A 24,364-nucleotide genomic window follows, 5' to 3' on the forward strand; every position below is an offset into this window, starting at 1 on the left:
TAAAATGAAGTTTGCTCTAAAAGTAACTAGTATGTACAATTATCTGTCCAGTTATTCTGAGAGAACACAGCATTGGTTCTCATTCTGGTCTTGTTTAAGATTCAGGTTAAGGTTGCAAAATTTTGTCAATTCTTATATTTTTCATTAATAATACTGAGATCTTATGATAAAAAATACCCTGCCATTTGGACTAATATCAAGTTGGTAGCGTTTGTTCATTTGAAAGTATCATGAAGGAAAAATGTTATAACTTTCGTTAAAGAATTCACCTTGAAGAATAAATACAATTAATAAAATAATATTTACAATTCAACAAAGAAAATAATGTTTTATTAAACCAGTTCCAGAATTGTTTCCAAATGATTATAAACTAGATCCAAATGATTAGAACACCGGACCAGATAAAAATCTGGTTGAGAAACCAGTTTAAAAGCTGGTAAAAAAATCCGAACCTAAATCTAGTTGTTAGAAACGGTTCTAAATTTGGTTGGGAGATTGAATAAAACCAGTAGTTAAAACATGGTGCAAACACTGGATTTGGAAAAGAAATCTGGTTTCTGTAAACCAACAACTTTACCTTTTCTAAGCAGCAATCTTTATGTGATGAGCTTGCAACCAAAACGTTTTCACATATTTGAGACAATTTTGCTGAAAACAACCATCACGAGCTGATATAAAAGAAGTACGCTGATGGTTCATAGTCTCAACTCACTTCAATTCATAAAAATAATAAACAGAATATACAAAGAGAAACAGCTTCACATTCAGCCCTACCAAACACTTATTAGGCAGGAACATTTCTGAAGACATGTCTAACTTGATGCAACTTACGCTATCTCTCTCTCAGTACACGTGTATATCAACAAAGTGATTAGTTCTGATTGTGCAACTGCTTTCCCTGCTCAATTCCTCTGCAGATATCTTCTGGTTAGTACCACATCGCAGCCAAAGGCATGAAATTCTTGCCAATGCCGCCTGTCCAGCAACCCGTGCACGGTAAACAACACTCAAATCTTCCCATATGTCACTTGCCTTGACTCCTGACTGAATACTTGGATCGTATCCTTCAAGATCTGAGTCTGTTACCATAACTACTGAACTATCATCAAACGTTACAAGATCTTGTGGAGCTGCTTGTGCCTCAAAAGCCTTTACTAATAGATTGGCTGTAGGAGCACATCCAATAGCCCTCCTCACCATAAGGTGGTAGTAATATTCCTGAACTGCCTGAAATTCATACAACAGAATAATAAAAGGGCTTCATCTTTTAAAGCAAAAGGCACTATTCAAAATACACTATCAAAGGATGCTTAAATCACAAAGTAAAATAGAAATTCCATTTCATATTTTCACCAATCGACGGAGTCTAGAAACATGACAGGTTAGTTGATGCTGCAATGTCTATAAATCTTAAGTAATGGTGCACAAAAACACGCAGCACACTTACTTGCCACTGAGAGGAAGCTAGAAGCACTCTTGGCCGAATTGACTTCACATATGCATATGCAGCATCAGGTGTCATCAGTTTGTGATGAACCTACAGAGAAGGCTTAAAAACATAAGAACGATAAGCCAATAACAGCACGAAGCCCTATTATGATCCTTTCTACCCTCTTACCAGGTAACATACAACAATAGTTGTACTGCGGCCACGTCCAGCTTTGCAGTGAACATATGTAGTGCGTCCAGACAATGCATTTGCTTTATCAAAGAACCCAGTAGCCAAATCATTAGGGGAAAGTAAAAAATAATTCCAAATGAGGAATATAGTTGGTACAAGCCTGGCAGTATGAGTTTCATAACTTAAGTTACTCAGAATAGATGTTTTTTCAGTTCTTATTATTTTTTAGGGGAGAAGAGAGGAATTAAATGACTTCGATAGAAGACAAATACAAAGCAAAAGGATCAAGAACATAAATTATACATGATACAACCGACAATGGATAACTGACATTAATTCATGATGCTGTCATGTTATTGACTACTCTACGCAACATCATACAGATAATTTAAATAATAATGATCAATTTTGCCCCATTGGAGACAAGCTTGTTTATGTCACTTTATTGTTGGATATCTTTATAGTCAACCAGTTTGCATACTACTCACCATGTATGAAGTTCACAGCATGGCAAATATCACGCAATGATGGAGCAAAACAGTAGTCTCTAGTAGGAATCACAAGATGGTCAATACCATGAGCCTGCAAAATTTTAACAACAAATCAATAAGAAATTAAACGTAAAAAATATATCAAAATTAAAATTCATGACACACACATGATATAGATAAATATTCTCCCTTCACTTTTCCTGAAGCATAGGGGGTATAGAGAGTGCAAATAAAAAATATGTCCACATGTTACCTAGAACAGGTAGTACCATAGATATAAAACAAATGCTACCCATAGAAATTTCAATCCTAACCATATTATAATATAACCTATAGTCAGTTACATTGGATAAACATACAGATAAACATTAACAACACGATGGTATAGCTATAGTAACAATGTGTCCATGGTCTTCTTTCATAACACTCTAGTAAACAAAAGGGTTCAGCTAGAGAAGTAGCCGCTAAAGAATAATATTAACCAACTCATAAAAACAATGAGAGGTAAAAAAAGATCAATGGATAAGCAGAATACTCACATAATATAATTCAGTCGGAACCAAAGTTTCGTATGACTCATTCAATGTAATGACCCCACGGACACCAAGTTCCTTCAGTTGAGGAACATCAACAGGGAATGGAACAGCACCTAGTAATACGAACTGAAAATTTAAGTGCATCAGATTTAGGTGAAGCCTTGTCCTCAAAATAACACAACAATTTTCAATGCAACCATGTAAAATAGTAAAATCAGCCAAAAGAAAAAGAACATAGCATTGAACACTATAAGAGTGCATGTATCTGACAGCTGCATAACTCAGATTACATATATACCACGAATTGAATAAAGTTTTTATATCAGAAGGGTATATATGTAATCTTCGTAACTCAGATTACATGCATACACTTCCACATTTAATTAAGGAGGCTGTAATTTTGATCAATAGAGTCACAAATGCACAAGGGTGAAGTGAAACCACAGCAAGCATAACTCAATCAATTTTGTAAAAAAAAACGAACAACATTTGTCACATGCAAGCTCCCTCAATTTATAGACACACACTAAGCAAATTCATAGCAGGGCGTGAAATTCAATGTGCCATAACTAAGTGGAAGCTAAAAAATAAACACAATGATGAGAAATAAACTGGTCCTCAATCCTCACAACCTAGCACCGACACAAGAAAGTTAAATTTATTCCTACTGGGGTGACCAAGATCTGGTCCATCAAAATCGATGACAGCCGGGTAAACACTAACACCTTTCCAGTTTTCCTATTTACTACCACGGGGTCTCACTTACTGATATGTATCTCAGTCTTGTTAACCTTTATTATCAACATTTCTTTTTCTGCTAAGCTTGTAAAACCAGAGAAGACCTCAGGTAAACTAAGTTCTAACTCTCACACATGTATATCATTGAAGGAACACCCTCACACATCACAGAACATGCATCAACTTGATCCATTTTTTTTAAGAAAATAAATATGAAAAGCTAATAACAACATCATCTAATATACGTGAAAAGTGAAAGCACAAAAAAGCATACCTCATCAACCTTATCCCACCATCTAAACTCAGCCTGAACTTTATTTCTCACAACATTGTAAAGCAAGGTTGGATAAAAAAGTGCACGAGCCCCTGCTCCAACCAAAACCCTTTTCGCATCAGAAGCAACAACACGTGAAATTTTTCCTCCCTCACCACCTTCTTTCCCCACCTCACCTCCCTTCAATTCCTCTATATGCATCACTCACTTCCAAATTCCAAAACACAATTACAGTAATATCAACAAATTTACCCCAAAAAACCCTAATTATAAGAAATAGCTATTACACTTTTTTCCCGCACGTATAATCTACACTATTTCACACCCCATTGCGTATCAACGACTCTATTACAAAAATAACCGAACAAACACACGGATTTACAGATCAAACCGTCACGATTCAAATTGGCGAATCAAGAAATCGATCGAGGAAACCTCGGAAATCAGAATTCTACAATGATTAGAACAAGGAAGGGTAGGATGAAAACTCGGACAAGAAAAAAGGTGAGTAGAATTTTCCCGATAAAAAAAAGATCATGTTCGTCGGTGATTGTCGTAATTTCGAAGAGAGAAAAAAATTATGGTTGGGAAAAGAAAGAGGGAAAAGAATCAAAGAAAAAGATGAAATTGGAATTCCTAAACCCTAACGTTTGATTGTAATAATGAATGAGAAAATGAAAATTTCTTTCTTCGCTCAACAAACTGAAACGGAAAGTAAAGGATAGGAGAAGAAATGAGAGAATGAGGAGAAAGTTTTAAAGTGACGCAATGGTGACAGAAGGAAGGTGAAAGTCGTGTATAGTTAGACACGTAAGGCACGATTGAAGGGGCTTTGCATTTTTCACGAGTTATTCGGGTTTATTACAGCGTTACTTAGTTTCTTTTACCAGAATAATAACTTATCTCCAATTCAATCAATCAATTAAGAGTAAATTATATTGACACTGACTTTTAGTGAAATTACATAAACCATCTATCACTTTTTTACACCTATACAAATCTTCTCTATTTTTTAAACTTTCATTACATTGACCACCCCTGCATAAGAAATAAATATAATCTTTTAAACAAAAAATGTGATAAATGCAATTAAGTTAAACAAAACATGATATATTGTGGAGACACGTCCAAATAATATACGAGTCAATATTTCTTTAGAATTGTTGATGTATTTTGTAACAAAAAATAATAAAGATACATTGATTTGTATATTATTTGGACGTGTCTCCACAATATATCATGTTTTGTTTAACTTAATTGTATTTATCACATTTTTTGTTTAAAAGATTATACTTTTATTTCTTATGCAGGGGTGGTCGTCAATGTAATGAAAGTTTAAAAAATATGGGAGGTTTGTGTAGGTGTAAAAAAGTGAAAGATAGTTTGTATAATTTCACTAAAACTCAGGGGGTGTCAATATAATTTATTCATCAATTAATTAATTTCCCCCCACATTTTCCTGAAAGAGTTAGTGCTTAATGTTTTTTAGCTGCTTTCATTAGAATGACTCTAATTTTGTTCAATTTTAACATTTGTTGGTAGGATACACATAAAAACTATCTAACAAAAGTTAAAATTAAAGGTTAAATATTTATATATTGTTCAAATTTTGATTTATAAAAATAGAGTAATATTTATACAAATCTTTTATATATAATCAATATATTATTCATATATAAAGTTTTATATATTTTTTTTCGATAATAATAAAGTTTTATATATAATCAATATATTATTTATATATATTATTATCTATTATTCGTAAAAATTAATGATAAATGATATAATGTCGTTACAAGAGATTGGAGAAAGTGTAGAACACTTCAAGCCACATAAATGGTAAGGCACCACTTTCTGAGTCATCTAACGTTGACAGGTAAAACTGGACCTAGCTAGAAGGCCCTACAACATTCTTAGCCATCATATATCTGCACCAGATTAATTATGTGCACCAACGTGTCTTTTGATTAGATAAATCACAAACTGAAAGATCTGTTTATTCCATCTCCTTTTTTCCAATTTAAACAAATAGTTTTTAGAATAATCTTTTGCAACCACATTGTACACTGCGTAACCTTTAAGAGAATCTAACAGTACCCAAAAATAGAATTTGAAGTATTAGAATAATGGTGGAGATGAGAAAAAACATTCCCTCGAATTTACCTTTTCTTTGTTTTTATATAAATATAACTACCTTCATTCAAAAGGGGAATCATTGCTACATTCAACGCTAACTATTTGCACCTTACATTTTTTTATATTCCCAAGTTGTTCTTTTATCTATCTAAAATTGCAAAGCTCAATTAGTCAAAAACAAACAAACCAGGCTCAAGCTGGTCTTTACTCATCAATATGACTTCTGCAACTACTTGATATATATATATATATATATACTTATAAGTGGAATAGACCTCATAAAATTATTACATTAAAGTTTTGATTTAAGATGTGATGTCTTACTTGTAGTTCTCCATTATTCTCATGTTCAATTGAACTCTATAGGAGACTCTTCAGTTACAATCAAGCTCAATATATATATATATATATAATTGGATGAATATAGACCCATATGCATATGTTCCTCTAACTGTTGGAATCATGGTCCATTACATCTATTAATGTGTTCGGATAAGTGGAAGGGCTTACCATGCGTAAGCATGAGTGGGGTAAGTACGAGGGGACCATCTCTAGTACTAGAGAGAGCCATTTTTATTTTACTCTTAATTTTAAAGATAAATGTCATTATAAGTATAAACATGAAGATATAATTGCAAAACAACATAACATATATTATGAAACAGAGAAATACATAATTAGTAAAACTAATTCTACAATTTTCAAACTTTAGAACAAGTTTTGCTACTTTCATGTGTAGTTGTGTACTCTACCACAGACAAAGCATCTTATGACCGAAAACAAACACTAAGGAGAGAGGAAGTTCAAAAAACAATGGCAAATGGAAAGAATAAAGGTGTTAGGACATGCAACCGGACAGTTTCACCCTTTTAAGGTCATCCGAGAATGAAGAGTCACATACGAGCAACACATCATATCTTGAACCAAAACCTTAAAACAATTGTTCAACCAATTATTTCACTCATCTCATTATATCCAATATAATACTTCTATTTATCACTCACACTTGAATATGCAATAAGGCTATGCATGAAAAGTGACATTTTGTCTTAATAAAGGCAAAAGCTTCAGATTTGCTCACTAACTTTTTCCTCTTCTTCTTCTCACTTCCAAGACCTTCTTTCCTTAACTTGTAAGTCTGTTCCCTCTACTTCTCCACCCTCCCCAAATAATCTCTGTCTCTTCCCATATACCCTTCTCTTCTTTGTTCTTTCCATTCTTCAATGGAAGGGGCTAATGCAAATGCAATCCACAACACCAAACACCAAAAAAAACCAACTTCAGAAAAGAACCATGAAGAGTACCCAAATAAGTTTCATCACCATTTTCTATTCAAAGCTGCTGTAATTGCAATCTTCTTAGTTATTCTTCCTATTTTTCCTTCACATGCTCCTGAGTTCATCAACCAAACTCTTCTCACAAGATGCTGGGAACTCCTTCATCTTCTTTTAGTAGGTATTGCAATCTCTTATGGCTTGTTCAGTAGTAGAAACAATGAAACAGACAAAGAGAAAGAGAACAATATGTCAAAGTTTGATAATGCACAAATACTTGTTTCAAGGTTCCTACATGTGTCATCATTTTTTGAAGCTGATGAAAACTCATCATCTGAGTCAGATAATGAAAGTAACAAAGTCCAAACATGGAACAATCAGCACCATAGGAATGAACCTGTAGTTGTTGTAGCTCCACATGAAGATCAAGGTGGTAGTGCTAGTGCCCATGCAAGTTCGAGCGTGAGATCAAGAATTGGTGAAAAGCCATTGCTTTTACCTGTTAGAAGTTTGAAGTCTCGTTTATCTAACGATGACGATGTTAAAGATGTTAGTGAATCTCAGTGGCCGCAACCACAAAGGAGACTGCAAGTTAATGATGCAAAAGTAGACAATAGTGAATCAAGCATTATTAGTTCTTTCTCTTTGAATAGATCAAACTCTAAATCTGGCTCCAAAAGGTTTTATAAAGGTAGAAATGATGAACTTGAAGGTACTAGTGATGCAAAAGCGGAGAATAAGATGAAGGACAATGCTGTGCTTTCATCTCCAATCCCATGGAGATCAAGGTCGGGAAGGTTAGAACCTAAACAAGAAGTTGACACACCTAACCAACATGCTTCAAAGCCTTCAATGGAGGAATCTGAATTCAATAAGATGGAACCTGGCTTAGTGAGGTCTCAAACTTCACTTTCGTCACGGACTAGTCCATTGCCTTCACCAAAATTTACTCCTTCACCTTCATTTTCCCCAGAATCTGTTAAAGGTAATTAAAATTAGTTACATTATTAGTTGTTTTACCTGGTTATATAAACCAGTATTATATTATATACTTTCACTTTTCACAATTCTAATACAATTTCTATCTAATTTTTCTGTTCTCTTTATTGGCATCTGCTTTGTTTTCCAACAGAACCACTTGCCAAGAACGCAGAGGATTCGATGAGGAAGATTTTTTACAAGTCTTGTCCTCCTCCACCTCCACCACCACCACCAATGTTTCAGAAATCAATCTCCATGAAACCAAGGCGTGGTTCATTCAACGAAAAAGCTAATTATTCTTCCTTCGATAAGGAGTTGAAAAGAAGCTTCTCAAGTGAGACAAAAGGCATGAAAATGGATAGAATTGATTCAAGTGCAGAAGTTAAGTCAAAAGGGTATGCTGAAAATATGTCAAATATTGGAAAATCAGTTAGAAAAATTAGAGCTGATCAGAATCAAGCTATGTTTGGGAAACAAGTAAAGGTGGAGAAAGATGAAGAACAGTTCATGGAAGAGCCTGCAAGAAAGGTTGTGGGATATGATTCAATGGAATTTGGTGAGGAAGAAAAGAAAGAAAGCTTTATTGACAGGATGGTTATGGAATCTGATGATGAAGATACAGAAACTGAGGATGAAGATGTTGAAGGAAGAATTGTTCAGAAAGAAAGTATGGAAAATTCAAAAACAGATGAAACTAATTCTGGTGGCATTGATTGTGATGAAGGACCAGATGTGGATAAGAAGGCTGATGAGTTTATTGCTAAATTTAGAGAACAAATCAGACTTCAGAGAATAGAGTCTATCAAGAGGAGTACTACAAAGATTACTAGAAATGCTACAAAGTAATCTTCACTTGAAGATTCTTGTGTAGTGTACTATCTTAACATGTTATTTATAAATAATATGTAATTAAAATGGATGTTTTCTTTCCCTGGTTTTAAGGTTGTAGTTGTATTATGATACTATTATAGACAGGTTTGCTGATTTTATATGCATTTTCCATTCAAATATTTGATATACACTGGTTGTGGTTTCATCCTATACAATTTTCTAAAATTAAGAGTAAAGTGAGGACTGCCCTGTACTTATTTTTGTAGATTGACCCATTTATGGTTTATTTTTGTAAGGTGGATTACTAAATTTGTGAAATTATATATTTTTAGTCTCATTTTAACTTAGATTTAAAAATTGAATTTAAACTAATTATACATAATAAAAAATGCAACTGGCTAACATGTGAACTTTTATTTAATGAATTTGTGTTATAATTTAACATAGCAAAATAACATAAAATACATAATAACTTACTATCTAGTTGTGAGTTGTGTTATACACAATGCTAAAAGGTAAGGTTTGATTCCTGGGAGCAACACAACTAGACACCCGAGCGACCAAAATATGACAAACTGAACCGAGGAGATGGCATCTCCTTCTCACTTCTTGAAGCAATTGAAGATTCTCACGTTTCCATCATTGTCTTCTCACAAAACTATGCTTCCTCAAAGTGGTGTTTGGATGAAGTGGTTAAAGTAGTTGAATGCAGGAGGAACGAGGGATAAGTTGTTATACACGTCTTCTATTGATCCTTCTCATGTGTGCAAGCAGAGTGAGAACTACGAGAAAGCATTCATTGAACATGTGAGAATTCAAAAACAACAAAGATACGTTGATGAAATGGAAAGAAGCTATATGTGAAGCAGCTAATTTATCTGGTAGGACTCTCACATATATAGGTATGTATAACGAATCTTAACATAATCTCAGAGAAAATGTTAACTTATGAATAGTTTTAAATGTAAAGAAAGCTTAACATAACATCTCTACCCTTCTCCATGCTGTAGGCATTAAAAACCTGGGAAACTTCATCCGCGGAATCGGTGATAGTTCTCAATATTTTTTAGTAAGGTGGGTTAAAGTCATAGAAGTGCTAAGTTGAATTTTAGAGATTGAAATGTCAATTAGGCAAAATCTTACATGTTTTAAGATACTAGGGATGAGGATGCTCTAAGGTAGATCGATCATAAATATGCTCACTCAGTTCCAAAACTTTGATGTTTGAAGTTATGCATACAAAAGTTTGATATATACTAGAGGTACCTCAAGTCTCAATACTTTTTTGTTTTGTTATAAGGAGAAATGGGAACATTAAATTTAAGCTGCAGAAGTAGACTTCAGCAATGCTTCCTGTCAGGACATGAGAATTTTTCAGTCCTGTATTTTAAAACAGACACTCCAATCGCCGAGAGACGGGACAACATAAGTGTCTTACCATCCTTAAAATGCTTAGATATAAGTGAAAGCAACATTGAATGTTTGCCTGCAAGCATCAAGAAACTTAAAAATCTTGAAGAACTTTACTTAGTTAATTGCAGGAAGCTTCAAGCCTTCAATCTCTGCTGAAGAACTTGACTTATATTATTGCAAGAAGCTTCAGTCTCTTCTTGAGCTGCCACAATCAGTTGAGGAATTAGAACTAAGTCGAAGAAACATTGAGTGTTTGCGGTTTGCCTGAAAGCACCAAGAACCTTACAGGCCTGAAAGTACTTATGTTAACAAATTGCAAGAGGCTTCAGTCTCTGCCTGAACTTCCACAATCCATTAAGTTGTTAGGTCTAAGAGGGAGCAGTATTGAGTGTGTTGGGAATGCTTGAAATATATTATTGTATTAGTCTCATATTGTCTAGCATTGGAATAGAGTAGAGTTTGGACTCAAATCCTTTGTTATAATATGTACCAAATATAAGCACCAAACAGGAACAACTCATGGGCAGGTGGGCCCATGGGTGTGATAAGGTTTGTAATCCTTATTCTCTAATAATATTCTGGTAGCCGCTCAGCTCCCGGGACGTAGGCAAAATTGGTCAAACCCCGTTAACAAATTCTCTTGTTTCTTCTATTTAGTATATGCCATTATTTGATTCTTTTTTGCCAACACTGCGCAACAATCACTTCTGTACCAACATAGTGTTTTCTTGCAAGAATCAAGCAACTTACGAAGCCGAAAGAACTTCACTTATCTGGTTGCATGAAGCTTCAATAACTAGACCTTCCACAACCCATTTGATCTATCAGGAAGAGGAAACATTAATTTTTCGAATTAGTAAAGTTGGATAAAAATTCTAGTCCCCCTATTTAGGAAACCTTCTGTTACTCAATTAAGCATATTGCATATGAAGAGGGTTGTGTTTACTGTATGGTACTTTCTCCATTCTCATCAAATCATGGTCAAAAAACTTATATCAAATGTAGTGAAGGATCAGCTAATCACATAGCAGATAAGGGCAGAGGATTCAGTCTGGTCGTTTTCACTTATGGATAGATATGTTCTCTCTTTCGCCGCAATTGGCAGATATGTTCACTTGCAACTCATCATTTATATTCACGATATTTGAATACTCGGATGGTGAGCCTCTACCTGATGCAAGAATCAAAGAGTGGAATATAGCCAATTTATGCCTCTGGAGTGGAGTTTTATGTCAGAATCAAAGGGAAGCTATGCCTACACATTTTGACCATGAAAGGAAAAAGGGAAAAGAGTGTGACCTTCAGTTATGGTGCTTACATTTGACAAAGCAATTTGTAGTTACCTCTAAGGTTTGTTTGCTCTTCTCTTCCATACTCTTTCTCCTGTCTTATTTTTTTTGTATAGTTGCTTAAATATAGTAGAAGGTTACAATATATGAGAGTTTAGTTTTGGACCAAAAGAGAATGTTCGATTATAGTTTGCAAGGATGTGGGTACTAAACTTATTTATCTATTAATGATATAATAAAAAAACTCATTCACGTCACGTGTCACATCCTCCTCACACACATGTTTTCCCTTCATGCCACATGTTATATTCTCCTCGCATTTTTCCATCTTAAAATTGTCACATCATCCTCAAATGTTTTCCCTTCATGCTACATGTCATATTCTCCTCACATTTTCTCATCTTAAAATTGTGACATCATCCTCACATGTTTTCCCTTCATGCCACATGTCATATTCTCCTCACATTTTCTCATCTTAAAATGTTCTAAGTTATTAAAAAATTAAAAAAAAAAACTAAATCATGTCACATGTTATTATTATGTACCTTCCCACGCTATCCTTAAGTTATTAAAAAATTAAAAAAACTCATTCATGTCAATGTTATTACTATGTACCTTCCCACACTATCCTTACTTATTATATATTTTATATGTTAATAATTTAATACTAATTAGCCATTGGTCTATGTCGCTACCCCCACCAAAATTGAGTGTTTACAATACCTATGTTTTGTTATGTTAAAATGTAATAGACATTGAGCATTAGATGAGATTGAAATAATTTTTTCATCCAAACTATTTCTTTACACTAATCTATGTATATTATTTAACGTTTACTATTCATCTAAGAATAATTGCATTTTTACACCTAATCAAAGTTTTGTAACACTTTTTCAGTTGAATTTTAATATTTCATATTCTTTAAATTTAATTTTTTCTCTATAATAATTGAAAAATTAAATTTCAAATTGAAGTTTTTTATAACTTTGAAATATATTTTTAATAAAAAAACGTATTATAATGATTTGATTTCTCTTTTTTCATTAAAAAATCGTATTTAAAATTGAAAAAATCATTTCATTTTCTATACATTTTAAAATATTTATTTTATTAAAAATAATATGGTATCATGTTTCAGACTTTCACTTTGTTATTTCCATTAGATAATTCAAATTAAAAATTGCCATTTATTTTTCTTATGTGATTGAATATGCAAATACACAGGTAAAACGTGTATTCTTAATAATATGAATGTATAAGTAACATGAAGTAACATGTGTGTTTTAACTATGCGAATGTAACATGTGTTTTATTAGTAATGCGAATGTACAAGTAACATGTGTGTTTTTAGTCATGCGAATGTACGGGTCACATGTGTTTCTTAACCATACGAATGCACAAGTAACATATATTTCTTAACCATATAAATGTACAAGTAATATATTGTTATTAATCTTGCAGCAAAGAAAGAAGTATTGCCCCGTGCATCGCTGATGCACGGATATCTTATTAGTTTATAACTGATAATTGGAGACAAAGGAGATTCAGCAGCATGTGGTAATCCGAGATTGAAGGTAATTTATGTCAAGTGATATCAATGTATATATTAAGATTGTAAGTTTCTGAACGGTCTGGAATGTCAAATATCAGTTTCAGTTTAATAAAATGGCATGGTTCTAAAATGGGTTGGGAAAGTATCATAATTGGTATTAGTGTTTGTTGGAAATCATACTATTTCTACTACATTATTAATAATAGAGTATACTCCTATATAAGATGGCTTGACAGTGATTGTGGAACTATAGTTATTCCCAATCCATGTGTCAACCCAATTATCCTGCTCAAGGATATTGAGAGATAACTAAAATAGAGTTGAAAAAATATGATCTGACACAATATTTAAAATGGAAAAACCATCTCAAAATGATAACAAGGTAAACAACTAAAGGCAAGAGTAGATCATTAAGTGAAAAACTGTTACAATCTCTCTCTAAATATAAGCAAAGCATAATCACACCCTATACTCTATATATGAAATATGATAAACACTAAAAAGACACTACAAACATTTTACATCAGCATTACGATTTTATGAGATTTTCACAGTGCAATGGTATGAAAGTTGTAAGAAACTTTCAAGTGCTCCATTTATTACAACAGGACTTTAAAAAAAAGCCAATAAAAGTGGCATTACAGTCACTTGCTTTTCTGACAATAACCACATGCCTCTGAATCAAAAGTTTATAGTACAGTTCACCTATGTATAGGACAATAAAAGGGTTGTGGTTAATGCACCATTGCGATACGAAATTGTGACCATTGCAGTGTGAATTATTTTGTAAGTAAAAACATATTTTTTGACACCAATATGGTCGAACACGGTCCGATACAATTACATTGCAGCCTAATATGGTCGAAATGTGGTCCGACATGGTTGCTTTGCGGCCTGATACAGTCCAAATGCTACATATTATTACATGACTTCTTCCTCTACTTTCACAATGGACACACAAGAGAAACAGGACTTGCAAGTTGGGTTTGGGAGCTATATATATTACATGGCTTCTTCCTCTACTTTCACAATAATACATAGATCATTATTATTACATGGCTTCCTCTTCTCCTCCAAATGCATTTCATGTTCCCAAAAAGTACGATGTTTTTATCAGTTTTAGAGGCAAAGACACACGTGATAACTTCGTAAGTCATCTCTTATCTTCTCTAGAGCGTCAAAAACGGACACACGTATTCATAGATTACAAGCTCCAACTAGGAAGTGAAATCTCAGAAGAACTTTTTAAAGCAATTGAGGATTCTGAAATTTCCATCATTGTCTTCTCAGAAAATTATGTTTCATCAAGGTGGTGTTTGGATGAGTTAGTTAAAATAATGGAATGCAAGAAGGAGAATGGACATGATGTTATACCTGTCTTCTATCATGTTCTTCCATCCCAAGTGCGCAACCAGAGAGGGAGTTATAAGATAGCATTCCAGAAACATGCCGGAAAACCCGAAAACAACACAGCCATGTTGGCCAAATGGAGAGAAGCCATGGTTGAAGCTGCCAATTTATCTGGGAAGCACTCTTGCAAAGAAAATGAGTACGTACTATCTATATATACTTGTATTTACTCTCCATAATTTGCAAGTTCAATTTTGGAGAAGGAAGATTTTAGAACTTTTATATTTCATTGTTCACAAGTTTTTTTCTGTTCCATTTTTCTCCAAAACTCAATTCATAAATAGATCTTAACCTATGTATTTTAGGGAGTATTGTTTTACACGAAAAAGAACTTGTGACTTTCAAAAGTGTCTCCCTACTTAGGTGAAAGATTGAGAAATGTTTTGAAAATATTTTTGCTCTTAAAGCCCTTCACATTTATTTTTCATGTTTTCTCCCATTTAAGTGTGTTTTTCTTGGAGTAAAATTTTATAATTACATTTTTGTTGATATTTCATTGTTAATTGGATGGTTAAAGGAATACTAAAATAATGTTCTTGCATTATTATCTAAATTTCACACTTCTAAACCATGCTTTTAGAAAGTTTTCATGTGCATTTCGAATTTGCATTGGAATCTTAAGTATTTTTATGCTTTTAGAAAGTTGATGATAAAATTCGTGGTTGAAGATCAAATATTTCTATTTATTTTTCCTTTGGCATGTGTTTTAGGAATGAAGCAAAACTCATTGAAGAGATTGTGAAAGATGTTTTGTGTAAATTGAGAAGTAGGTATCCACAATGGGGATCAAACCATCTTTTTGGTATCAATGAAAACCTTGTTCCCATTGAATCATCATTTAGAGATTTCCCAACCATTGGAATTTGGGGCATGGGTGGCATGGGTAAAACAACCATTGCTAGATGGTTATTTAACAAACACTCTTCTGAATTTGATGGTTCATGCTTTTTTCCAAATACAAGGGAAAGCTCTGGAGATCATGATCAGTTACTACATGATTTAAGAGGTAAACTTGTTTCCAAGCTTCTGGATGAAGGGAGAAAAACCGAGGTAGATACCTATTTTATTGAGCGCGAACTCCTTCGTCGAAAAGTTATGGTTGTGCTTGATGATGTTAGTACTTTAAAACAAGTAGAAAGTCTTGTTGGAAAACTAGAACAGTATGGATCAGGTAGTAGAATCATCATAACAACCAGAGACAAGGATGTGCTGAAAAAGGGAGTGGATAAAATACATGAGGTTAAGGCATTGAACTCTCAAGATTGCTTTCAACTTTTCTGCTTGAAAGCCTTCAACCAAAACCATCCTAAGAAGGGGTATGAAGATTTGTCAAAATTGGCAGTTGATTATGCCAAAAGCGTGCCATTAGCTTTAGAGGTTTTAGGTTCTTTTCTTTACGACAAAACTGTAGAAGAATGGGAAAGTGAATTGAAAAAACTGGAATGTATTCCCAATGAAGCAATTCAAAGTGTGTTAAAATTGAGCTACGATGGATTAGATGATAACCAGAAGGAAATATTTCTAGAGATTGCAATCTTTTTGAGGGGACATAAAAAAAGGAATGTCCTGAACCTATTAGTTAGCTATGGCCTCCATGCAGTTATTGGCCTAAGAACCCTTCAGGACAAAGCCCTTATAACTATAAGGGAAGGTGCAGTAGGGATGCATGACTTGATACAACACATGGGCCATGAAATTATTCGTCAAGAATCTATCGATGAACCTGGAAGACGAAGTCGATTGTGGGATCCTGAGCAAATATACGACGTCCTGAAAGAAAAAAGAGTAAGAGAAAGCCACTTATTTTTCTAACTAAAATGTGTTGAGTAGAAAATACAGGTACTATAATAGTGATTAATTACTTTTATTTGTTATTTTTTGTTTAGCAGGGAACTAATGCAGTTAAAGGCATGCGTTTAGATATGTCTGCAATTAGAGATTTAGACTTGAAGGTTGACACATTCAGAAAAATGAAAAATCTAAGATTTCTTAGTTTTTATTTGTCATGTAAAACTGGATATAGTACTCTGAGGCTTCCTTTAGGTCTTCACTTATTTTCTGATAAATTAAGTTACATTCAATGGGATAGATACCCTTCAAAGTCTTTTCCTTTGAAGTTTTGTCCAAAGAAACTTGGCATCCTTTTAATGCCTGAAAGCCGCTTACGGAAACTGTGGGATGAAGTGAAGGTAAATACATATGTATTTATGTTAGTTTCATTTCTTATTGAAATGTGAGAATTTTCTGGTATAATAACTGTAATTTACTTTCACACAGGATCTTCAGAATTTAAAGATAATAGACCTTAACGGGTCTAGACAGTTGAAGGAACTCCCAGATTTTTCTTTGGCATTAAATCTTGAAGAGATAGTTCTCGCCGGTTGTGAAAGGTTGTGTCGTGTTCATTCATCTATTTTTTCTCTCCACTCACTTGTTGTTTTGAATTTAGATGGATGCAAAAAATTGAAGAGGCTTGGAGGTGAGAATCTTTCTGAGGTTCTAAATCTTGACCTACCATCCTTAGAACGCTTATCACTAAGTAGAAGCAATATTGAGTCTTTGCCTGCAAGCATCAAGCAATGTACAAAGCTGATAGATCTTGGCTTAGAAGATTGCAAGAAGCTTCAATATCTGCCTGAGCTTCCACAATCCATTCAGGATTTATATCTCGGTCGAAGCAATATCGAGCGTTTGCCAGCAAGCATCAAGCAACTTACAAAACTGACAAAACTTTTCTTAACTGATTGCGAGAAGCTTCGGTCTCTGCCCCCGGAGCTCCCACAATTTATTAAGGAGTTAGCTCTAAGTGGAAGCAATATTGAGAGTTTGCCACCAAGCCTCACGCAACTTGAAAAGTTGACAAATCTTTACTTACAGGACTGCAACAAACTTAAGTCTCTGCCAGAGCTTCCCAAATCCATTGAACTATTAGATCTAAGTGGAACCAATAATGAGAGTTTGCCACCAAACCTCACACAACTTGAAAAGTTGACAAATCTTTACTTAAAGGATTGCAACAAACTTAAGTCTCTACCAGAACTTCCAAAATCCATTGAGATATTAGTTCTAAGTGGAACCGATATTGAGAGTTTGCCACCAAGCTTCACACAACTTGAAAAGTTGACAAATCTTTACTTAAGGGATTGCAACAAACTTAAGTCTCTACCAGAGCTTCCACAATCCATTAAATATTTAGAATCCAACAACTGCACATTGCTGGTGACAGCAGTCACCCCTGAGGTTTTCGCGCCAGGGGGAGCACCGAGAGGAGTACCCATGATCAATTTTGTAAATTGTGTGAAGTTAGACAAACAAGCACGGTGCTCTATTTTGGAAAAGGCTTATTCCTCAATTAGGCAAATTCATCACATTGACTCAGTATATGAAGATTCTGAAGAGTTCCTTTATGCCTGTATCTTTCATATCTGTATGCCAGGAAGTAGAATTCCAAAATGGTTCAAACATAAGACTAAAACGGATTCTATAACCATTCGAGTTGATCAACCTTTGCAAATAGTGGCTTGTGCTTACTGTGTAGTACTTTCTCCATTCCCACCAAATCAAGGCAAAGAAACCTTTTTTACTATCCAATGTGGAAAATCAATTTCTTGTTGGACATTAAATGTTGGCAGAGAATCCAATTCCTGTCATGTTGTCTTATGGGCAGAAACATTCACTCGTTCGACATGCACCACTAGTGACCTATCATTTAAATTTGTCGTTGACGGCGAGATTAATATGGAAAGGTGTGGAATCTTCCCAATTTATGCAAATCAAGGGAAGCCTTTGGATGTACCCATGGATAGAAAGAGAAAGAGAATGAGAGAAGAATAAAGAGGGTGATCTGCTATGGTGCTTACATTTTAGAGGCAAGAATAATTCATTGTTCATTTGCTATTCTCTCTCATACTCCTTTGCCCCTGATTTTTTAGTGTAGTATAATTATTCATATGTAATAAGTAAAGATCTACTAATGTATATGTAGTGTTGCCATGGAGCTCATAACTGGAGGCCATGGAGATGCAGCAGTGTGTGGTAAGTTATGTCAAGTGATATCAATGTATTTTTATTAAGATTCCATGTTTTGATGAACACGAGTTTATTGAATAGCATGCAATGACAATGTTAAAAATTGAAGGATGTGTTAATGTTGGGTATAAGTGTTAATGTAATGAAGAAGTCTCACATTGTTACAATTATATGCTTGTAAATGTTATTGAGGGAACCTTCGAACTCCTAGGCAGCTCCATGAGGAAGAGGTATTCCTCCTTGACTACCTCCTTTCAGTGAGGATGAAACAAAGTTGCAGCTTACAGAACTCTCGCAATTCCAAATGTGCATGAAGTTGTAAAATATTCTCCTTTTCTGTTTTCTAAGATCAGGATTTGATCATTTTCTTGTAGTGTTGTTAATTTTACTGTTTATTTTGCAATCACTTATGGAAAAACCAGTTGCACCAAATTCATTATTAGTTTCCGTATTTGATTTAATTCATTATTGTAGTATTTATCTTCATTACTTGAGCCACACTTTGTGGTTAGTGTTCAGCACCTCCAACAAATGTGCAAAAGGGATGCTAAATGCAACTTTGTCATCCATTACAAAGTTATGAGTTCCAATAACCCTTTTATGGCTAGCTTAAATTGCACTTGACATGCCACAAACGGGTAAAGTTGGTGAACTACATACGCAAAGATTCAGGTACACAATCTCCAGCTTGATTTTCCAAAACTCAAATTTAAAGGTGAATGCCTCAATCCAGGTAAAATTGCTGAGCCACTTTCCTAAAGATTCTTGGCCATTGTTTCTTCATGCATCAATTAAATTCAAAAAAAGCCTTTGACAGCAAAGTAAAAAATCTTTTCTCCTTATATCCATTTTCAAACGGAATAAGATCCCTTTGGTGAATAAGTGTCTTTAGGGGTTTGCAAGTTGAGTTTTAGAGGGGAAATAAAAAAGAAGGTTTCAGAGTTATCCCAAAGTGTATTTATGACTTCCAAGTCTTCTCTTTCCCTTCTTTCCCCTTCAAAAATTAAATCACAAACCTTTAATGAACAAAACAATATAGCCTTAACATGCAATTACATTTTGCCCTTAACAATAATTTTCCTTACTACATCTTAGCTAAACTCATTCAGTCATTAACAAGAATTTTACTTCTCATGATGAAAACAAAAGGAATTTAACAACTATGCTAGTGGGAAGTGAATTCTATATACTTACTAAGAGATTCTTTCAAATTCTGAGAAGTTTTCCTTGGCCATATGACACCAAACATCTGACAAAATCCCTCTGCACATGCACTATTAGCCCTACGGATTTTGTATATCAGGAATTTCGCTCCCACTTTGCTCCATCTAAATGAGATAACTTCATTGAAAGATTCTTCAACTATCTGATCCTTATTACATAAATTTCACGTTGCTAGAATAGCTAAACAGTTTAGGTTCTTTTATTGTATCAAAAACACCAAAGCTAGTTACCAAAATTTGGTCCAAGTTCTGGCCCTGCAATTTTGCAAACATGAAGGCATACAGAGGGATGGAAGAGGGTGGAGTAAGGGGCCAAAGAAAAATCTTGATAATTTGATAAATAAAAATTCAATAAGTATAAGCTTTCCTTAAACCCTTTTACCATTAGCATTAAAATACAAATAGTAGGAAAATACCTTGACAAATGGCACTTGTCCACACACTTATTAAAAGTATTGTTATAATATTAATATTGAACTTAGGATAAAATTACAAAATAACATTCCCAACATGAGAATGTGGGTACAATTAATCTAACGACTGAATGTTCATATTGAATTCGGAAGGGTAATCAAGTTTGGGTAATAGTGGTAGCCTTCTCCTATGTCAGCTGTAGAGTTGTCGGGTTGCTTGAAGAATGAAGCTATTTTAGCAAGTCCCATATTTGAATACTTATAATCTATCCCAATTCATTTATTTATTAAAAGAACATTAAAAGAATATGGACTTATAATCTACCCCAATTCATTCATTTATCTAAAATAGCACATTCACCATTTTACGTCATTGCACTTAGAAATACGGTTACTCATCTACAGACACAAAGCTGGGTAGCTGTGTTCTTTTTCGAAGTGAGCTAAGTAGCTGTTAGGTTCTGAAGCCTACACAAATGAGAGAAGCAAAGACTACAAAACTAGTGATGACACGGTAAAAAACATTGTAATTCTTGTTGAGATAAATCTCAAATTAGTAGGCGATGGTTTGAACTTCATAGACCTATTTCTCACACGGAAAATGAACCATGTGAAAAGAAAAGGCAGCATATGAGCATAATATTCAATCCAACTTTGAATCCACAACCGATACCTCTATGCTGTTGAATTACAAAAAAGAAGGCATCTTTGTTATCCTCGAAAGGGGAAATTTTTGTTACAGTGTCAAACAATCAACCCAAAAAAGAAAGAAACAACTATGTATATAGATCAATGTACTGCTAAAAATGACATCTTCTAGATCAGAACATGGTCAAGCACAACTACACAGGTCCATCATGGAACGCCCAAAAAATATATTTAAACATAACCCATCTCATTATACATTAGAGAGGTCCATTCTAACTCTCGGCCACCAAGTCTAACTCGAGCATCATAGTACCTTTTTGCAAGTGCCCTCTTTCAACCAGAGGGCTGCCGTGCATGGAGGAGGCTGCTTTCATACACTGCTCAGACTAGGTCAAGTGCACTGCCCCAGAATCCATGCAGAACATGACCCATTGTGGGTAGGATAAATTATAACCGGACTGAATAAACATTAAACCATTTTAGCATTGCTTTCCATTGAGGTTGAATAAATGCTTGCCTTCATGCAAAGCAAATCTAATGATGCTATGGTAGAGAGAATCAATGCAATTATTATAATGGAGCGGATTAATGAAATTAACATACAAAACATATAGACATATATGAAAGTAAGAAAAGCATGCAATCATATTTAAACTTTCAACCTCGCTGGGGCTCTTCTGACAAAGGCATTTTCGGGAGCTAGGAGCATGGCAATGCCTCCCATGATAAACCCAGTATTTGAATTGAGGGGTTTTGCAGATTAACTACATGCTTGCTACTCTGCCCCCCAACCATGTAGGGAAGCCTGTCAAACATTGGAAAGCAGTTGATGTATCAGAATTAATTCAACCAAAAGAAAATAAAGCAAACAAAACCTCTGAATAATATAACTGAACTCAACTCTATTCATTAATCTATATATATATAAAGATATATATTTCTCTGCTTACAGCAAAAGACTAGCAGGAATAATAAGTAAATCTAAACAGCTTAAGTTGCCCCTTTCATCCAAGCCTGGTAGTGGCAGGAAACAACGCAACTACACACGCAAGGAAATTGGTATCTACTGTACTCTCGAAGTTCCATTACACCCTTCACTCATTTTGCCTTTACAAAGTTCTGCGCATTTGTGCTTCCATGCATCCTGGTCCTATTTGCCATGTCCAAAAGCATTCTAAACTTGTTTCACATGCTACAATTCAATTCACAGCTTCTCTACCTCTGCGAAAAATCATCATCAAATGTTCATTTTCATCCACAATGCAATATCAGAAAATTGCAACAACAAAAATATCTAAATTGAAGCAATTATCAAGCCCTAGCAAAAACACATGCATGTGGTTTTAAATTGTGGCTGCAGTTGTGTTTCATTTACTGAACAATTGTGGGGAACGCGACCACACTTGCAATGGCAATGCGGTTGTGAAAACCACTAAAACACCAGAACTGAGATTGCCTGCAAATTTAAAACCTTGCACACACATAAAAGGCAGCAATTACACACAAATGTGTGCAAACATCTTCTACTGCTCATTTTCCTCAATGCAAAGCAATAAAATTACAAAAAAATTATGAATTGAAGCAGTCATCAGGACATAGCAAACAGCCAAACACACACATGGTTTTAAATTACAGCTGTAATCATGTTCCATTCATTACAATTGCAGCAAAATTTTGGCCAATGCAACCACAATTGCTATCTTAATAGGGTTGAACCACAATTGTAGTAAATGCAACAATCACGCCTTTTTGCAATTGTGGTTAGACCACAATTCAGTGATTATGCTTCACTACAAAAAACTCAATGAAGCTAAGAGAGAACCTTTGACAGCGTTTCTTCAACCTTGTAAGCATCAGCAGAGACCCCCACCAACCATAATCCAGGGAAAACACTCTGCAAAAAAATTAACAACAAACATTATTTCAATTCATAAAATTAATTTATAAAGTAATGGAAACAGAATGTGATGATAAATCCATACATCCATTTGTTTCTGAACATTTTTGGGCCTTTTCTTGGGCCTTCGATTAGGTCTAGACCCTGTCATGACGAAAATATCCTCTTCGATTTCTTCCTTCGAAAGCGCGATCCAGAACTTGTTCTTCTTCATCTCCTTCTTCCTCTCACCGCACTGCACCATCATCATCGATGTATCTCCTCTCACCCGAACCGAATGAACCGGTTCCTGCACTTCCCCGTTCGCATTCTTCGCACCGATCGCGATAACCGGAACAGCCGGTTGTCTCCGTGGCCTTAAATTCCAAGGCTTCTGTACAGTTTCTTCAGCTTCAACTGCAGCGTCTTCGGTGTCGCCGCCGCGCTTCTTGTTGTCGGCAACTTCTTCATCTGTTTCGTCGTTATTAGAGATTTGTTTTGGAGAATGACGGACGGCGAAGCGGTTGTTACGGGAGGTTCGGGATCCGTGGCGGGGAGGATCGGAGTCAGGCTCGGAAGGGTGATCAGGGGAAGAAGGTGGTAGGAGGTCGGAGGAGGAGGAAGTTGGACGGCGGAAACGACGGTGGTGGTGGTTGGAGGAAGGGTGGTTATTTTTGGAAGTGCTAGTGCCACCCCATTTGAGGAAAGAGAGAGGGAAATTGTGAAGAGGTTGAGATTTCACTGGTGCTGTTGCCATTGCAGAAAACGAAGTAAAGAGTTTATGAATGAAACGGTGTCGTATAGGAGAATGAAAGAAACCCTATAAGGGAATGGAATTGAGGTGAAGAAGAAAATAAAGAACAGGCGCTGTTGGGTGACTCAGTCACTGCAAGTCTGCAACACAAGGGTGACTATGAAACTATGTATATTTTTGGTTTCTATATTTATCATTGGAGGTAATCCTGCCCAAACCGGAAACATCCACACCTACGTAGGCTAACTCTCCCACCAGACATTTTTTTCATCCAAAAGACTCGAATTGGGTTCTTGCTTAAGGAGAATCAAACATGTACCACTTGAATCAACCTGAATTGCTATATGAAACTATGTATGAAGGACTGTTTCTTTTTTCTTCTTAAATTCTCCTTGCTAATATTTTTCTTACGTTTCTACCCTTTCTCTTTTTAGTTGTTCTCGTTTAGGTCCTTTTACTTTTCTAGGCGCAATAGGGCTAGAGGCCCCTCTGTTCATCACTTACTTGACTTGGCCCGTTTATATATTGGATTAGTTGATTTTTAATTTGTTTTTTAATTTCCTGAGATTGTGATTTGTGTGGTGCACATGTTGAACTTTTACTACATCAATTTCTAATAATACTAGAAAAGTATGGTGCACAAGTGTGTTGATCTATTAGTTTAGATTTTCAGTGGATTACATTTTCTATCCCATAAAATATGGCACTCAATATATTATCAGTTATGATTAATCATAAAAATAGTTAATTATTAAATTTAAATTTAAATAAAAAATTTCAACCAATTATAATAAGTAATACATAGATTAGCACATTTTATGAGATAAAGGATGTGCTCTCATTTTTAACCATGCCGTTCAAACTTATGATTTTGA

General features: G+C 34.7%; 4 protein-coding genes and 1 long non-coding RNA gene across 10 annotated transcripts; 2 read left to right on the forward strand and 3 right to left on the reverse strand.

The window, feature by feature from the left end:
• LOC109349636 (putative dual specificity protein phosphatase DSP8) lies at positions 648-4,406 on the reverse strand. The gene is made up of 6 exons (XM_019590514.1): positions 3,661-4,406; positions 2,652-2,774; positions 2,110-2,203; positions 1,619-1,701; positions 1,448-1,537; positions 648-1,227 (listed from the first exon to the last, which is right to left on the reverse strand). The coding sequence occupies exons 1-6, from the start codon at positions 3,859-3,861 to the stop codon at positions 844-846; spliced, it is 975 nt and encodes a 324-aa protein (XP_019446059.1). The 5' UTR covers positions 3,862-4,406; the 3' UTR covers positions 648-843.
• On the forward strand, positions 6,746-9,059 carry LOC109349633. Its single transcript, XM_019590512.1, has 2 exons — positions 6,746-8,055; positions 8,203-9,059. The coding sequence occupies exons 1-2, from the start codon at positions 7,020-7,022 to the stop codon at positions 8,895-8,897; spliced, it is 1,731 nt and encodes a 576-aa protein (XP_019446057.1). The 5' UTR covers positions 6,746-7,019; the 3' UTR covers positions 8,898-9,059.
• Positions 11,146-14,195, reverse strand: LOC109349639. Its single transcript, XR_002108010.1, has 2 exons — positions 14,143-14,195; positions 11,146-11,638 (listed from the first exon to the last, which is right to left on the reverse strand). It is a non-coding gene; the product is annotated as an uncharacterized LOC109349639 (long non-coding RNA).
• On the forward strand, positions 14,100-18,942 carry LOC109349632 (disease resistance protein TAO1-like). Of its 2 annotated transcripts, none has more exons than XM_019590510.1 (4): positions 14,100-14,685; positions 15,257-16,331; positions 16,433-16,735; positions 16,824-18,942. In XM_019590510.1, the coding sequence occupies exons 1-4, from the start codon at positions 14,192-14,194 to the stop codon at positions 18,378-18,380; spliced, it is 3,429 nt and encodes a 1,142-aa protein (XP_019446055.1). In that variant the 5' UTR covers positions 14,100-14,191; the 3' UTR covers positions 18,381-18,942. The 2 variants fall into 2 exon arrangements, with proteins under 2 accessions (XP_019446055.1, XP_019446056.1); XM_019590511.1 differs by having other exon boundaries at positions 16,436-16,735.
• LOC109349637 lies at positions 21,409-23,658 on the reverse strand. 5 transcript variants are annotated; one of them, XM_019590517.1, is made up of 4 exons: positions 23,560-23,651; positions 22,842-23,494; positions 22,682-22,753; positions 21,409-21,664 (listed from the first exon to the last, which is right to left on the reverse strand). In XM_019590517.1, exons 2-4 carry the CDS (start codon positions 23,490-23,492, stop codon positions 21,635-21,637), a joined length of 753 nt encoding a protein of 250 aa, XP_019446062.1. In that variant the 5' UTR covers positions 23,493-23,494; positions 23,560-23,651; the 3' UTR covers positions 21,409-21,634. The 5 variants fall into 5 exon arrangements, 4 of the variants coding, with proteins under 4 accessions (XP_019446062.1, XP_019446060.1, XP_019446063.1 ...); XR_002108009.1 differs by lacking the exon at positions 21,409-21,664 and adding exons at positions 21,867-22,080; positions 22,235-22,315 and having other exon boundaries at positions 22,842-23,652; XM_019590515.1 differs by having other exon boundaries at positions 22,842-23,652.

This window comes from Lupinus angustifolius, chromosome LG06 (assembly GCF_001865875.1).
Source record: "Lupinus angustifolius cultivar Tanjil chromosome LG06, LupAngTanjil_v1.0, whole genome shotgun sequence".
Taxonomy (NCBI): Eukaryota; Viridiplantae; Streptophyta; class Magnoliopsida; order Fabales; family Fabaceae; genus Lupinus; species Lupinus angustifolius.